This window comes from Eptesicus fuscus, chromosome 1, assembly GCF_027574615.1.
Source record: "Eptesicus fuscus isolate TK198812 chromosome 1, DD_ASM_mEF_20220401, whole genome shotgun sequence".
Classification (NCBI taxonomy): Eukaryota; Metazoa; Chordata; class Mammalia; order Chiroptera; family Vespertilionidae; genus Eptesicus; species Eptesicus fuscus.
Genome location: NC_072473.1, coordinates 13,200,820 through 13,216,378, shown reverse-complemented (window position 1 = coordinate 13,216,378; position 15,559 = coordinate 13,200,820). Strand labels below are relative to the sequence as shown.

The window sequence follows — 15,559 nt, the reverse complement described above, 5'->3', positions numbered from 1 at the left end:
TAGATGTAATATATTTTAATATTTTTTAAAATAAGAGGAAACAGAAATATTTCAACTTTTTATTGTCCTTAAAATGATTGTTCACATTGTTTCACAAGCAGGGGAAGCAAATACAATGACCATTTAGATATAAAATGCATAATCCAAGAACATCTTTCTTTAAACCAGTGGGGGGCACTGCCACTGGCGATGAGAATGTTATTGCATGGGATAACCATATATCCTTCTATAACTTAATATGCAACTGAGACATTATGCTAAAAATATCAAGGACAAAGCCTATCAAATGCGGAGATTATAGAAATACTATAAAATAAGCATATTTAGAGATGGGTAATCTAAGGGATGAAGGCTAATGCCAAGGTCAACAGCCTTCTCTGACTCTGGAATACTTGACAAGTGATTTCAAACCTTTCCACTTCTCTGGCATGAGCATAACCTGTACGGCAAGCCATAGCTCCTACTTGCTTCTTAGCAATGCTCCAGGGATAAATCAGATAAAAATTTATGTGCTATGCTTTAAGCTCCACTGAGGAAAGGCACTGAATAAACTTCAGGATAATTTATGAATCCTGAGCTTGCATTAATCATGTCCAAATCCATCTCATAAAAGGAAAAAAATGGAAATAAGAGGCCAATGATGTGTGGTTGGTGAAAAGCTCAAGAAACTTTGGGCAATGGTGGTAAGCCCAAACAATACCATTTTATATACATGAAATCCTTGACTAATCCAGATTTTCATAAAAAAAAAAAAAACTAACTCCTTCCAATGCCCAGAAATAGTTCACTGGCAGAACATCTGGTATATGAATCAGAGAAGTGTGTTATGGCAGTCCTAGTCTGAGATCCAATATCTAATTTCCTTTTAATTTACCATAATTATTTTTATAAAACTTTATGGCTTTCCTTCAGTGGATGTGCTTAGCGAGGATTGCCAAAATACTGCCTTCTCTTCAGAATCACAGTCTTAGGCCAGCTTCTCCCTACTTGTTTCCTTCCCTTCCAATTGCATTTTACCCTCTACCCCTTAACCACTGTCTGCTTCTTTTCACAATCTGTATTGAATAGAAGGGACAACCAGAGTGTAATCTGAAAACTTAAACGCAAGCATGTATTTAGAAATACAATCCTACTAGTATATTGTTCTAGCTAGAAGTGATTCTTTGGTACTAATGCTTTGGTTTCATTTTATTTTAATAATGGCCATCCTTTCTACAACTTTCAGTGTAACTGAGTTATAGCAAGTAGAGTTAACGAGAACAAGGCAGGCTCATCATTTAGAAACTGTGAGGCTCCCAAGTGATCACCAATCAGTTTTCCTAAACCAACAAGTGACTGAACAATTCCCATTTTCAAAGTCATAATTCTATGCTCTTATCAAACACTTGCTCTGATTTGCAGGAATGTGTTTATTTGGAGTTTAAAAAGACAAATGTAGAAGGAAAATGCTTTTCCTAAAAGCATAACAACCCTCAGCTGATTTTAAATGTCCACGAACAGGAATAAAACAAGGAGTATCTTGTTATGTCTAAAACACATCAGAATGACTCCTCTAGAGAAAAGGGACATATGTTTCCATCACCCCTAACCTACGAGTGCTTGTTTTTAAAATTACAAACTAATGTCATAGTAAGCCATAGTTAAGAGGAGGAAAAGGTAACTGCCCTTCAGAAGTTTATCCATTCGGAGAGGAGGAAGTCAAGGGGAAAATCACTCTCCTCTGACTAAGACAGTATAATTATTTTCCTCATGATGGTGCCCCTGCATTTTTCTCCCTTTAGAAGTTCCCATGGTTACAAAAGGACATGCCACACACACATATATATTTTTTAAAAGGATGACAAATCACAAGGATGCAAAATGGCCTCCTATAGTCGGTCTGAATTTGTCATTTTGCTTTAGAGATTTTCCCATTGGCCCACTTAATCCAGAATCACATGTACAATGAATAATGTAAACGGAGGGATGGCTATTTTAAGAAACCGGAAATGCCAAGTAAACACTTGAAGACCATTATGATTTTATCCTGCACACACACACACACACACACAGATAAGAGAGAGTTCGCTTAAAAGGATAAAGCTCTGAAGATCAAAACGGTACGGCTCTTCCTTACAGACTCTTTAGAAGACTTGAAGCATAAAAATGTTTATTTGAACTATGCAAAGAATTTTACATTTAATCAATAGATTTGAAAATGACTTCAATCAAGAAATGTTTCAAAAAGGTTTTTTAAGTGAGAGCTAACATTAACTGAACCCAAACAGAAGGGTACTTTGTACCCTCCTCAATGTAGTGTTTGGCCCTTTGCACTAAAATGGAATAAAAGCTATCTGTCCCTAATGGGAAATTCAAACAGCATTGATTCGGTGCCTACTAGTTTTAGAAACAGGAGAATGTACATATAGGAGGGTAACAAGACAAACAGCAATTGGACTAAAGAGAAGTGTCTGGCAGACAGACATAATCACTGAGGTTTAAGCAGACTACATCAAATTTTGGAGATTTCATCTCCTAGTGTCCCTGCTGTTACATGAGTAATAAGAGTTTTGACTTCTTCTAGGACTTAAGGATGTATCCTTTTTTCCTATTTGATAAACTCAAGTCCTTTACCAAGTAGCCTTTATCCCAGCCTTGTTCATGCCGACTTGAACAAGGCAATCGGCTACATCGGATACAAACTGTGAGGCCATTTTCATCCCAATAGATTCCAAAGCTAAAGTCAAGAACGTCATCAAAAATTATAAAATGAAGATATAACATATTTCTAATGTAACTACCTAAGATTTAATAAATGCTGGGTAGTGACAATACATAAAACCTAGTAATATATTTCACAGAGCAGGAAAACCTCCCAGATATCCATGAACATGTCCTCATCACTTAGGGTTAAAAGTTTAAAAGACAGAATTTTTTTCTGGATACATTCTACTTAGGCCCCTGAAAAGCTGTAGATTAAAATGCTATGTACCACTTAGCTGTGGCTGACACACTAAAATGGACAATTGCAACAGTTCAGCAGATAGCGTTTTAACAAAAGTTAAGTATCCTAGAGATTTTTGTTGGGTTGGTTCTCTAAAGAAACATGCTTGGTTCACTTCTTATATTCCATATTTTAAGCCTTACAACTTTGAAAAGATACTGTTTAGATCCAAGCAATACCCAAATAATGAAGATGCATTAAAAATAAAGGTCCTCAGGGGAATATAGGCCTAATGCAGTAGGCGGTGCATGCTCAGTGCAGCCTCTACTGGCGCTGTACAGCTCTCTCGGGATGGCATACACCAGCAGTCCAGCTACCAGAGTCGGCAGGAATCCGTGCCTCTGTTCATCGTGGAATTGGATGGACAGTTAAAAGCTTTCTGGAATTCTTCAAAGTTGCTAATTGCACCATTGACCCTAAAAAAGATATTTAATGTCATTTAATTCTTATATATCAACAAGTTCTGATTAAAAGTGTAGCAGCATATTGTTAGAAGGGATGTTGCAGTAATCTAATCTCTGTATAGGGCAGATAAACTGAAGCCCCAAATGTTTAAGTAAACTTCCAAAAAAATTTAACAGAGCTGAGACTAGAACCAGCACCTCCTCAATACCAGGCAAACAATCCTATTCATCTTCCAAATATTTTCAAATTCCTATAAATTGTAGGATTTACAGTTCCAATATAATGAGTATAACATTGTATAATCCTAAACCTTTACAAATGCCTATAAACTGTAGAATTTACCGATACTTAGCTTCTCTATTTTTTTATCTTTTTGGGGAAGGTATAACTGATATAAAGTGCACATGTCTTAAATGTAAAGCCCATAGTTGTTGTTTTTATGTGTATAACATACCCATGTTACTATCACTCAGATCAAAACATGAGATATTTCTAGCACCTAGACAGTTCCCTAGTGTGCCTTACCAGTAGCACCTCCAAGGATAGCGACTAGTCTGACTTCTATAGCCATAGATTAGTTTTACCTGTTTTTGAACTTCATATGAATGGAACCACACAGTAGGCACTCTTTTGTCACTGACTTCTTTTATTCAATACTTATGTCCATAAGATTCAACCATGTTGTTGCTATCACTATCTTTAAAGAACCCATTCATTCTACACAAACACTTTCTCTAAATTCCTATTATGTTCGAAGGCTCATATGTATTAGAATCTGGTTCATGTAACAACAAACCAATGAATGGTGTCTAGTAGTTATTAGTGAGTAATGCTTTACTGGCATTAACTTCAAAATCTGGGGTTCTTGCAAGTTCCCCCAAATGCAGTAAAGGCTGCAGATTCCTACTTAGCACTCTGGTTGTAACTGCCTTGGGGAAGTAGTATTTCCATTGTGTGATTTCTGCCGTACTCAAAATATACAGTTATTGCAAATATCATCAATAAGCCAGCAGAAAACTCCCTCTTCATTTATTTCTTACTCAACTGCATGTTCAAAGGGCTGACTTGAAGATTCAGCATTCTCAGTCACTGACTATTTCTTCCCTAATGACTTCTTTACCTATGAGCATCTGAATGAATATAATGGCCAATATCCAAAATCATCCCCATAATCTCCTGTGTTTTAGTTGAGATGTGTAGGTAGGGATGGATATTTCAGGGTGTGATTCATCCTGCGTAAGTGTTAAAGATAGAATTTAGTTGATAATTAGTGAGTATGCTCTGCAAAATTATCAGCTAAAATCCAACATTATAGGCAACTAGTTAGTAAAAGGAAATTTGTTTCCAAGAACTTATCTATTGAGTAATTAATCTACCGCATTTGTCAGAGGGCACACATTTTAGCCCATTAGAGACTGTCAGCATTCTTGACAATTTAGGCTAGTCGGGGAGAATTTCTAACACAGTGATTAGATTTTATGCTATTGGGTAATTTATAGTCAATTTCTGAAGCATGTTTAAGGCAAGGTTTTAGGAATAACATTTTAAAATATAGGAGAAATTTTAGATGATTTTCTTGCAATATGCTAATGGACTCATTTAAACAATAAATACAAAAATATACAGATATAATGTTTTAAGCAAAGAATGAATAAATATAGTTAAGGTTTCCTATATTTCCAATTATAATTCTTGTTCCCTACTATAGAAAATTTCCCTCAAACTATGCTAGACATCCAGCACAGGCTAAGTAATATTAACCTGAATTTTATTTTTACTTAATATTTTATACATTTTGACAATTAAATAAGATTGTTACTCATAATCCTTTTCCCTTCATATGTAAGCAAATGTTTCAAAATAACATTCAAACTAAAAGCCAAAATACAGAGCTTTTGACTCTAGATATGAATTATAATAGCTTAATATGACCATATATCCTCTATTGTGTTCAGAGCTATTCAGAAAATGGGCACTCATTTATGTTTGTTGGTCGGCTGCATAAAGAATCAGATGCATTAAACAGTATATTCTATAACACAAAATAAACCAGAGCTCTCAGTGTTTTAAGGCACAGTACGTAAGATCACATCCTTGTCTAAGAAGAGACTTTTTGGGCCCATGCTTAGTTTCTATTTGGCCAGTATTTTTGCCTATAAAATGGAGATATCACAATTCACAATACAGACTTTGGTTCAAATCACCTATTTGGTAAAGCGCTGAGATGGCTGCACAGGGGAGGAGGAGGGGAGATGTACATTAAAAACTAGTGTTAAAAAACAAAACAAAAAAAACCTAGTGTTACCCATTCGCCCTTTTACCTAAACTCAGGAGGGCTGTGAGCACCAATTTGGACTTGTTCTCGGGCAGCTTCCGGTCTATAGGAATTGCACCTGACCTAGAAGAGAAAAGCATACTGGTAATTACATTTCCATTCCAATTACACATTTTCTACTGCTTTAACTGCTCCAGATTATACTGAAGAGTAATTTTAGACTCAATGGATGACAGTTTCAGTAAATCAGATAAAACCTTAATCTGTAGTAACATCTATTATTCTAATCCCTAGAGTAGGTTTTATCATTGTAAATAATTCTACAATTTGAGTAAATTAGGAAGGTTTCCAGACAAATGCTATAAATCAAGAGAACGCTATATATGCCCAGGAATCAACCAATGTATTCATTCAATTAATATCATGCTTGGAATAGCCCTTACCAAATGTAACCATATTTGAGTCAATAAAATGAATCAACCACCATTACTGAGCATAGTCATGAGAAGTCAGTTTTTTGCTTGCCCTACCTTAGGCCAGCCCTTGGATAGGAGGACATTTCTCCATCTCCTTTGAAGTTAGGCATGGCTATATCACTTGCTCTGACCAATGAACTAGGACTGTGGTCGGCAAACTGCGGCTCACGAGCCACATGCGGCTCTTTGGCCCCTTGAGTGTGGTTCTTCCACAAAATACCACGGCCTGGGCAAGTCTATTTTGAAGAAGTGGCGTTAGAAGAAGTTGAAGTTAAAAAAATTTGGCTCTCCAAAGAAATTTCAATCGTTGTACTGTTGATACTTGGCTCTGTTGACTAATGAGTTTGCCGACCACTGAACTAGGAGAATTGATGTATGTCACTTCCTAGAGAAGATTTAAAAACTGGCAGAAGTTTTAAGAGCCTTCAGAATAACTTAAGATGCTACACTAAGAACCAGGGCACATTTCCTCATATTTCTTTCCTACTCCTGTGGTGACCATGGAAGCACACGTCAAGATAAAGACTCTAAAACCCAGGTCCTTGAGTAATAACTATAAGCAGAGACCCATTAATGACCGATGTTGGACACAGATCATGAACAAGAAATAAACTTCCCTTGTTTAGTTTGTCCCTGTACTTAATCCTGACTTGAAGCATGTCTTGAAACATGATATAGTCTTGAAGTATGAAAAGAACTAGGACACATGAATATGATTGGGGGGCGATTTAAAGTGGAGGAGAAAAGGGAAGCAAAGACATATTTGAGAAAAAATAAAAAGAGCAAGACACTCAGCGTGGCTGGACTGTGGTGCCTAATGGGCAGCAATGGGAGACCAGGGGTGATGGTGCCAGGTTTCTGAAATTCTGACCAATACCCTAAAGTGTTTAAACTATACCTAAACATCATTATGAGCAGGAAATGACAAAATCATATTTTAGAAAGATGTATCTGTCAGGGGCATATAGAAGGGAATTAGAAACTGGTTAGAAGATTATTTATGCATGGGCCCCAGGAAGGTTCCCAATGACTATCCACTAAATGAGTAGAAATGGGAATGGAAAGAAGTAGAAAGATAAGAAGATCTGAAGGGGGAAATTGGCAGGTCACAGGAACTATAGGGATATAGAAAGCAGGAAAGGCGGTATGATGCTATCACTTTTCATAAAGATAAACCATCAGTCTCTGTGGTTCTAAAGTTAACTTTGAAGATGTTTTCTCTAATATGATTCCTTAATTTCCTCAGAAGCTAGCTACTGTGAAGTTGTTTCTGGCACTCCATATTTCTTATATTCTTATACTAGAGGCCCAGTGCACAAATGTCGTGCATGGCGGGGGGGGGGGGTCCCTCAGCCCGGCCTGCGCCCTCTTGCAGTCTGGGACCCCTTGGGAGATGTCGGCCTGCCGACTTAGGCCCACTCAGCAGGTGGACATCCCCCGAGGGGCCTTAGCACTGCCATGGGAGCTATGCTTGCCAGCCATGAGCTCAGCTTCTGGCTGAGCAGCACTCCCCATGGGGGTGCATTGACCATCAGGGGGCAGCTCCTGTGTTGAGAGTCTGCCCCCTGGTGGTCAGTGTGTGTCATAGCGACCAGTCATTCTGCCGTTTGGTAGATTTGCATATTAGCCTTTTATTATATAGGATTATTGTATAGTATTGTCTTTGCTTCCTATATCATTTAAGAGAATGCTAAAAACACATTATGGTTGTTACTGTTTTCCTAGGACTTTCTCAGGAGGGAAAATAACTTTGCTCCCTATAAGCAGACATATTTCAATGTGCAAAATATTTAAAATCTCCTCACTCTGTCAGTAGGAAAAGCTTCAAGATAAATTTCTCATTAGTGATATAAAATGGTTTTCCATGTTTCCTAAATCTCTTTAGTTTAAAAAAATCAGATACGGTTTGGAATTTTATTTGGAGGCATTTCAAAAGTATGACTGTTAATGTTTCTATCAGTTTACTTCATTCATCTACAAGGAGCTGTTGTGAACTAGAATATAACTAAGATGGACCTTAAGTTAGTAAGTAAGAACCTGAGTAAGAACTGATGGACCTTGCACTTTAGAGTAGGGGCCAGCAAACTTTTTCTGTAAAGGGAGAGATAGTAAATATTTTAGGTTTTGCTGACCATAAGATCTCTTTCAACTACTCAACTCTGCTGTTGTAGCATAAATCAGGCATGGACAATACGTAAAAGAAAGTACGTGGCTGTTTTCCTATAAAATGGCACTTATAAAAACAGACAGCAGGTCATATTTGGGTCCTATTTTGCTAATCCCAGTTCTAGAAAGTTCTGACTATGTGTGTGTGTGCTTATTTTAGATATATGACCCAGTACTGACCTATAACAAAGTCTCCTTCATTGAACTATGTTAGTCTTATACTTATCAAGTGTCTTCAATATACCCAGCATCTTTGCTGGGTGCTATGGCGATACATAAGAAATGTAAGGATCCAGAAGATTAACTGTGAAGTTAAACTAGAAGTCTTCAACATTTTGAGAACAGTTAAATATTCAACTACATGGTAATGAAAGTAAGTATAACAAAATTGGAGATTTATAAAAATGAGAACTGGAGTCCTTGTGGAAGTGTATGGATGGTGTGGAGGAGGTGGAACTTGACATGGATCCTGAAGGATAAATATGGGATTCAATAATCTGAGGGGGAGGAGTAGACAGAGGGTCACATTATAGAAGGAAAATCATAGCCAAAGAGACAGTAATGGGCATGGCATCATGGGGTGGAAGTGAGGCCACCTTCCCAGCAAAAGATGAGTCTTATGGAGCTGTGGGAATTAAGAGCTGGTGGGTAGAGTTGGATAAGACTGAGGAGAACTTTTTAGAAAGGTAACTGAAAGTGTTTGGCCTCAATGTGTTAGGACTTAGGAGCCACTGCAGTTCTTTAGCTGGTCAGTAATGAAATAAAAGTGGTATTTCAGTGGTATGTAAGACAGACAGTGTTGGAAAGATGCCAAAGTCTGGAAAACGTGCCATAAGGCTGATGGAATAATCCAGAGTAGAAAAGATCAAGGCCTAGCCTATAGATGATGAAATAGGGTAATGGGGAGAGAGGCTGAATCTGAAGAGCAGTTAAAAGAATGAAACATCTAGCTTTTGGGGCATATGTCATAAAAACAAGGATAGATAAATCAAATAAGACCTAAGAATCCAGATTTTCTAAGCAGGAAGACCCAAAGACTGGGGGTATGTTAAAAGAAATGGGAAAACTAAAAAGAAAAGTCATTTTGTTCATGATTACACTTTTGCTGATATTGGGTCGGTAAATGATAATTTATTAAGAGCTGTTATGTCCAGCTTTTAGAAATAAAAGACCCCAGACAGGTGAGAGTCATTTAACCAGAGTTAACTGAAGGATACATGGGAATGCATGAACTTACTGAGAGAGAATACTGACTTAGGAACCAAAGGTTGTACTGATGAAAACTCTTGTCTAGTGTTGAGCATACAGATACACATCTGCCCACTTGAGGCCATGTGTCAGAACCTTCCACAATTCATCTCTGAGTTTTTGAACATGAGGCCTACACATTTGTGACATAAACCACTAACATAGTTAATAGCAACGAATTAGCACTTGCTTCATTAGCCAAAGACTGGAACTCAGAATTGTGCCTTATTTAGTGCACTTCTTTCTATTTCTGCTCAGAGAGCCTATTAAACTCACAAAAGAGTTACATGACTCTTCTTGCCTTTATTGTTGTTGTTTTCAGCTCTAACAGTCATCATATATTCATTTGACAGTTGAGAACACCAATGAATGAGTCACTAGAAATGGTTATTAATAGTATCAAATAGTAACATTGAGAAGTCAGGCTATATTACACAAATACTAAGTGAGTTACCATAGTAACCCTTGATGATAAAAAAAAAAGCCAAAAAACTTGGATTCAATCAATTAATTATGTCTCATAGTTGGGGGACTGGGTGAAAAAGGTGAAGGAATTAACAAAGTACAAATTGGTAGTCCAAAAATAGTTCCAGGGATGTAAAGTACAGCATAGGGAATCCTATATAATAAAAGTGTAGTATGCAAACTGTCCCCTTGACCGGGAGTTTGACCAGGGGGCGGGGCTGGCCCGGGAAAGGGAGGGAGGCCCGGGTCAGGGACTGCAGCGGCAGGAGACTGGGGGAATGGAGGGAGTACCTGGCCGGCAGCCGCTAGGGACCCTACCAGTGCACATTATTTCATGCACTGGGCCTCTAGTATAGTGAATAATATTGTGATAACTATATGTGGTCAAGGTGGGTACTGGAAATATCATGGGCAAGATTTGGTAAAGTATGTGATTATCTAATATGCTGTACACCTGAAACTAAGAGAAAATAATACTGAATATAAAAAATGCTTCCAATTAAAGTATAATCGGCTAAAACTTTATGTCTCATAGAACACTTAAAAAATGAAATTTTCCCGGCTGGCATGGCTCAGTGGTTGAGCGTGGACCTATGAACCAGGTCACAGTTCGATTCCCAGTCAAGACACATGCCCAGGTTGTGGGCTAGATCCCCAGTGTGAGACATGCAGGAGGCAGCTGATCAATGATGCTCTTTCATCATTGATGTTCCTATCTATCTCTCCCTCTCCCTTCCCCTCTAAAATCAATAAAAGTATTTTTTTAATGAAATTTACCCTGAAAACAAGCAGCAAGATAAAATTTCAGCTAAAATCAAAGTTATGCCATTAAACTTTTGTTCCAAACTTTTGATCAAGGAAGCAAGCCAAAGTCCCACATTTCATCTTTGATGCCCCTTCCTTGTTCTACTCACATGAGCATAACTCAGGAAGAAGAGCTGGTTATTGGTGAATGTGATACCTGGTAGCAGAGGCTCCTCAACTCCCTGCCTCTTGTCATTTATCCATTTCCTATAAGCCTGGTGAGAGAAACAAAATGAATGATTCTCTGCAATGATGGCTTTTCTCTTTCCATCCAGTGCAGAGATAGTAAATATATCCTCTACCATGTGCAAAATGTATTTTGTCAAGGTTTCCTTTAAGAAAACAAACCTGGAAATGCAAATCAATGTTGTATGGCTTAACAGTGAGGCAGGTTCACCTGCAAAAAGACCTTACATTCAATAAATACCAAAGCAATAGGGCCAAAGTGTTCAATAACTATCCCCCTGGGGGAAAAAATGTTCTTTCTCTTCCTACCAGGGAACAAACAAATCAAGCACAATGACAAAGCGTATGGAAATACATTTTGGGGTCAAAATACTGCCAATTTTTAAATTTTGCCAAGTAAGAGGAAAAACAATAATCTTCGATAACCATCATCTTGTAGAAATAAAATATATTTTAACTATAATAAAGGAAGAATTTAATCTTGGAATAACACCTTGGTCTTTACATTGAATGGATTTAGCTTTATGAAAATCTTTCCATATCACCCTTATGTTTCTTGTTTAACCACAAATCAGTGGATGATGAAAGCATTATTATGGATTCTTACCTGGCCCACTATATGAGAACCACTAGCCTCTGGTCATAATATATAAGTTTGATAGTTTAAGAGAAAATTATAAGGAAGGAAAACTCATATGAACCTAGCCCCCAGGAGATTTCTGTAGCCTGCTTTGATATTATTATATATCTTTTATTATGTATCGGAAAACTAGCTTTTAAATACATGATTCTTAATAATAAATATTATTGTTTAGGAAGTAACTTTATACCCTAAAAAGGAAAAAAAGAAATGTAGCTCTATTCATATAATAGAGTATAATACAGTCAATGGGGCAATATATTTCTACTTACAGAAATTCACAGAATTTACAGAAATCTAACTCCTCAAGAACATGACTATGCTGTAAATTGAGATGTACCCATACGGTGTTTTAGAGCTTAATTTAAAAAATCACAGCAAATGTTGCAGTACATACCCTAAAAGCTTCCCGCAGACCTCCATTATCGGCAATATTTTCTCCCAGGGTCCTCTTCCCTTTTACCTAATAAGAAGAAAAAGAAAAAAGAGTGTTTCACAGTCAACTATCATTCAGCAAGAGGCATAAATATGATAGCAATAAAAAGTGCCATATTTTAAAAAGAAAATTACATTCAATAAGTCAGAAGTAGTCATAATATATTTTGAGATAGAAAACTAACCCCAGCAAGGTGCTCCTGAATATAATAATTTCTATTTTATTATGCAACACATTTCTTTCTCACCAACCTCTTTATTCTCACCCATTTAACCAGCTCCAATAAAATGTTTAAAAATATTCTCAGTGACTCTAGTTTAAATGGGGAAAAATAAAAATGTCAATATACAGATTACTTTATCTGATTAACTCACTTAATGTGAGTATTTTTTTCAGTGTGTTCATGTTTCCAAAAATTTACCATCACATAGGAGCAAGAGTTTCAGACCAACCATCACCAGTTCACCCTCACCAATTTCCAAGAAAAATTAAAAGGAGAGTAGTTTTCATGGGGAACAAAGGTCAAGGCTTGCAATATGTATAACTAGCCAAGCATGGTGAAGAAATTCTTCTAAACATTTGAAGATTGTTCCTTAAACCCTTTTATAGGCTATGACAAAGAACAATCTAAACCAATACAGCCCACAGGCCAAAATCCAACCTGCTGCTGTGTTTGTACAGGCTGCAAGGTAAGACTGGATTTTACATTGTTCAGTCTTTGGGGAGGAGGGATAGAAGAAAGCATAATATTTTGGGGTATGTGAAAATTATGTGAAGTTCAAATTTCAGTGTCCATAATTCAAGTTTTATTCGCACACAGCCATGTACATACCTATTCATGTACATGTTGTCTGTGGCTGTTCTATCACTACTGTGGCAGGGTTGAGTTATTGCAACAGAGAACTTATAGCCCACAAAGCCTAAATTATTTACCAACTGGTCCTTTACAAAACAAAAGTTTGCCCATCCCTGCATAGGAGGCAGAATAATGTTCCCTGCCAAAGGATGCCTATGTCTAATCCCTGGAATCTGTGAAAATGTTACCTGATGTGACAAAGGAGATTTTTAAAATATGATTACTGTATTTTCCAGCATATAAGATGACTTTTTAACCCAGGAAAATCTTCTCAAAAGTCGGGGGTCGTCTTATACACTGGGTGTCATTTTATAGGGCGGGTATATCCCAAACTCTATATTTTAACTGGAAAAGTTGGGGGTCATCTTATACACCCAGTCATCTTATATGCCGGAAAATATGGTAAGGTAAGGCTATTGATATAGAGATATTAGCCAGCATTGTTCAAGGAGGTCTAATCCTATATAATAAAAGCCTAATATGCAAATCAACTGAACGGCGGAACAACCAGTCAGCAGGGGGGAGGGGGGATGGCGAGCGGGCAGTGCCAGGCCAGCCAAGGTGGATGCCAGCGGGCAGAGGCAGGGGACAGCGATCAGTAGGCAGCAGCAGCTACAGGGCGATGGGGGGTGGGGCTGGGTGCTTGCCAGCCAGCGCTGTCCCCCAATCAGCCCCTCCAGTCAGCGGGCCTAAGCTGTCAGTCAGGCATCCCCTGAGGGCTCCCAGACTGTGAGAGGGCACAGGAAGGGTTGAGGGATGCCCGCCCCCCCACCGAGTGCACAAATTTTCATGCACCAGGCCTCTAGTCCTATCTAATGATAGACAAATATGCAAATTGACCATACCTCCGACACATCCACAAGCCACACCCACAAGCCATGCCCACCATCCAATCAGAGCGAGCATGCAAATTAACCCAAACCAAGATGGCTACAGCCACAGAGAGCAAGGTTTCCTAGGTAACAGAGGAAGCCAAGCTTTCCGCCTGCCCTTGCCAGGCCTAAGCCTCCATTCAAGCTACAAAGTTTCAATTATAGAAGGTCAACAAATTCAAACAAATGGCAGCAGAATGGAGCTTGAGAGAGCAGGCCAGGGTTGCCGCCGGCAACAGGGGAAGCAAAGCTTTCCGCACACCCTGGCCGGGCCCACCCGCTTAAGGCAACGAAGTTTCAATTATAACCCCAACACAAATGGCTGCTGGCCTCGGAGGGAGCCCCAGGCTTGGCTCCATTCCAGGCTACAAAGTTTCAATTGTAGAAGGAAAATAAATTCCAGATCCCAGGGCCTCCGCTTGCGTTGCCAGGGGGCATGGCTGGCCTGCAAACCACCACAGGCTCCTCGCTCAGGCCACCCCACACCCCAAGGGAACCCCCACCTGATCCGGGATGCCCTTCAGGGCAAACCAGCTGGCCCTCACCCCTGTACCAGGGCTCTATCCTATCTAATAAAAGAGTAATATGCAGATTGATCATCACTGCAACACACAATATAGCTGCCCCCATGTGGTCAAAGATCCTGCCCCCATGTGGACACAAGATGGCCACCACAAGATGGCCAGCAGGAGAGGGCAGTTGGGAGGCACCCGGCCTGCAAGGGAGGGCAGTTGAGAGGGACCAGGCCTGCAAGGGAGGGCAGTTGGAGGTGATCAACCCTGCAGGAGAGGGCAGTTAGTAGTGACCAGGCCGGCAGAGGAGGGAAGTTGGGGGCAAACAGGCTGGCATGGGAGTGGTTAGGGGGTGATCAGGCTGGCAGGCAGAAGCGGTTAGGGGCAATCAGGAAGGCAGGCAGGCAAGCAGTTGGGAGCCAGCAGTACTGGATTGTGAGAGGGATGTCCGACTGCCCATTTAGGCCCGATCCCGGATCAGTCGGACATCCCTCAAGGGGTCCCAGATTGGAGAGGATACAGGCTGGGCTGAGGGACAACCCCCCTCCATGCACGAATTTCGTGCACCGGGCCTCTAGTGTAATTATAAGGGTCCTTTTCAAATAGAGAAAAAAGAAGTCAGGAGAGTGAGTGTCTCAGAGTGATGCAATGTGAAAAGACTCAACCCGGCAATGCTGGTGCTGAAGAAGGGAAGGGCCATGAGCCAAGGAATGTGGGCAGCCTGTAAAAGCTAGAAAAGGCAAGGAAACAGATTCTTCCCTAGAGCAGCTAGAAAATAAAGCAGTCCTAGTGAGATCCAAGTCAGACATACAGAACTGTATAATAATAAAGTTGTGTTATTTCAAGTCACAAAGTTTGTGGTGATTTGCTATAGTAGCAACAGAAACAATACACCCTATTCTAAACCTTCAAGCCATGGATCCTATCAACTCTTTATTTTCATGCTAGCCCAATCACCCAAGTATCAGGCAATACAAATGAATGAAAACAAGTCTTCAGATAACATTGATCTCTATAATCACCCAGGACCTTCCCAGCTTCAGTCTCAAAAAGTTACCACTCCAGCTTTACATATTATCTTACACCACAAACAAAAATTAACTCAAAAATGGATTAAAAACTTAAACACCTAAAACCATTAAAACTCCTAGAAGAAAACAGGCAGTGAGAGCCCCTTAACAGTGGTGGGTTTTTTTTAATCTGACACCAAAAGCAAAAGCAAAAATGAACAAGTG

At 39.2% G+C, this 15,559-nt stretch overlaps 1 protein-coding gene across 1 annotated transcript in view; it reads right to left on the bottom strand.

Annotated features, from left to right (window-relative positions):
- Window positions 1-2,045: 2,045 nt before the first annotated feature.
- Window positions 2,046-15,559, bottom strand: part of PHEX (phosphate regulating endopeptidase X-linked) — a 225,337-nt gene continuing 211,823 nt past the window's right edge. Inside the window, exons 19-22 of the mRNA XM_008154575.3 lie at window positions 12,046-12,111; window positions 10,933-11,037; window positions 5,710-5,786; window positions 2,046-3,399 (exon numbers count right to left, since the gene is read on the bottom strand). Coding sequence (XP_008152797.1) covers window positions 3,297-3,399; window positions 5,710-5,786; window positions 10,933-11,037; window positions 12,046-12,111 — 351 coding nt within the window. The 3' untranslated portion in view covers window positions 2,046-3,296. The remainder of the gene's footprint in view (window positions 3,400-5,709; window positions 5,787-10,932; window positions 11,038-12,045; window positions 12,112-15,559) is intronic.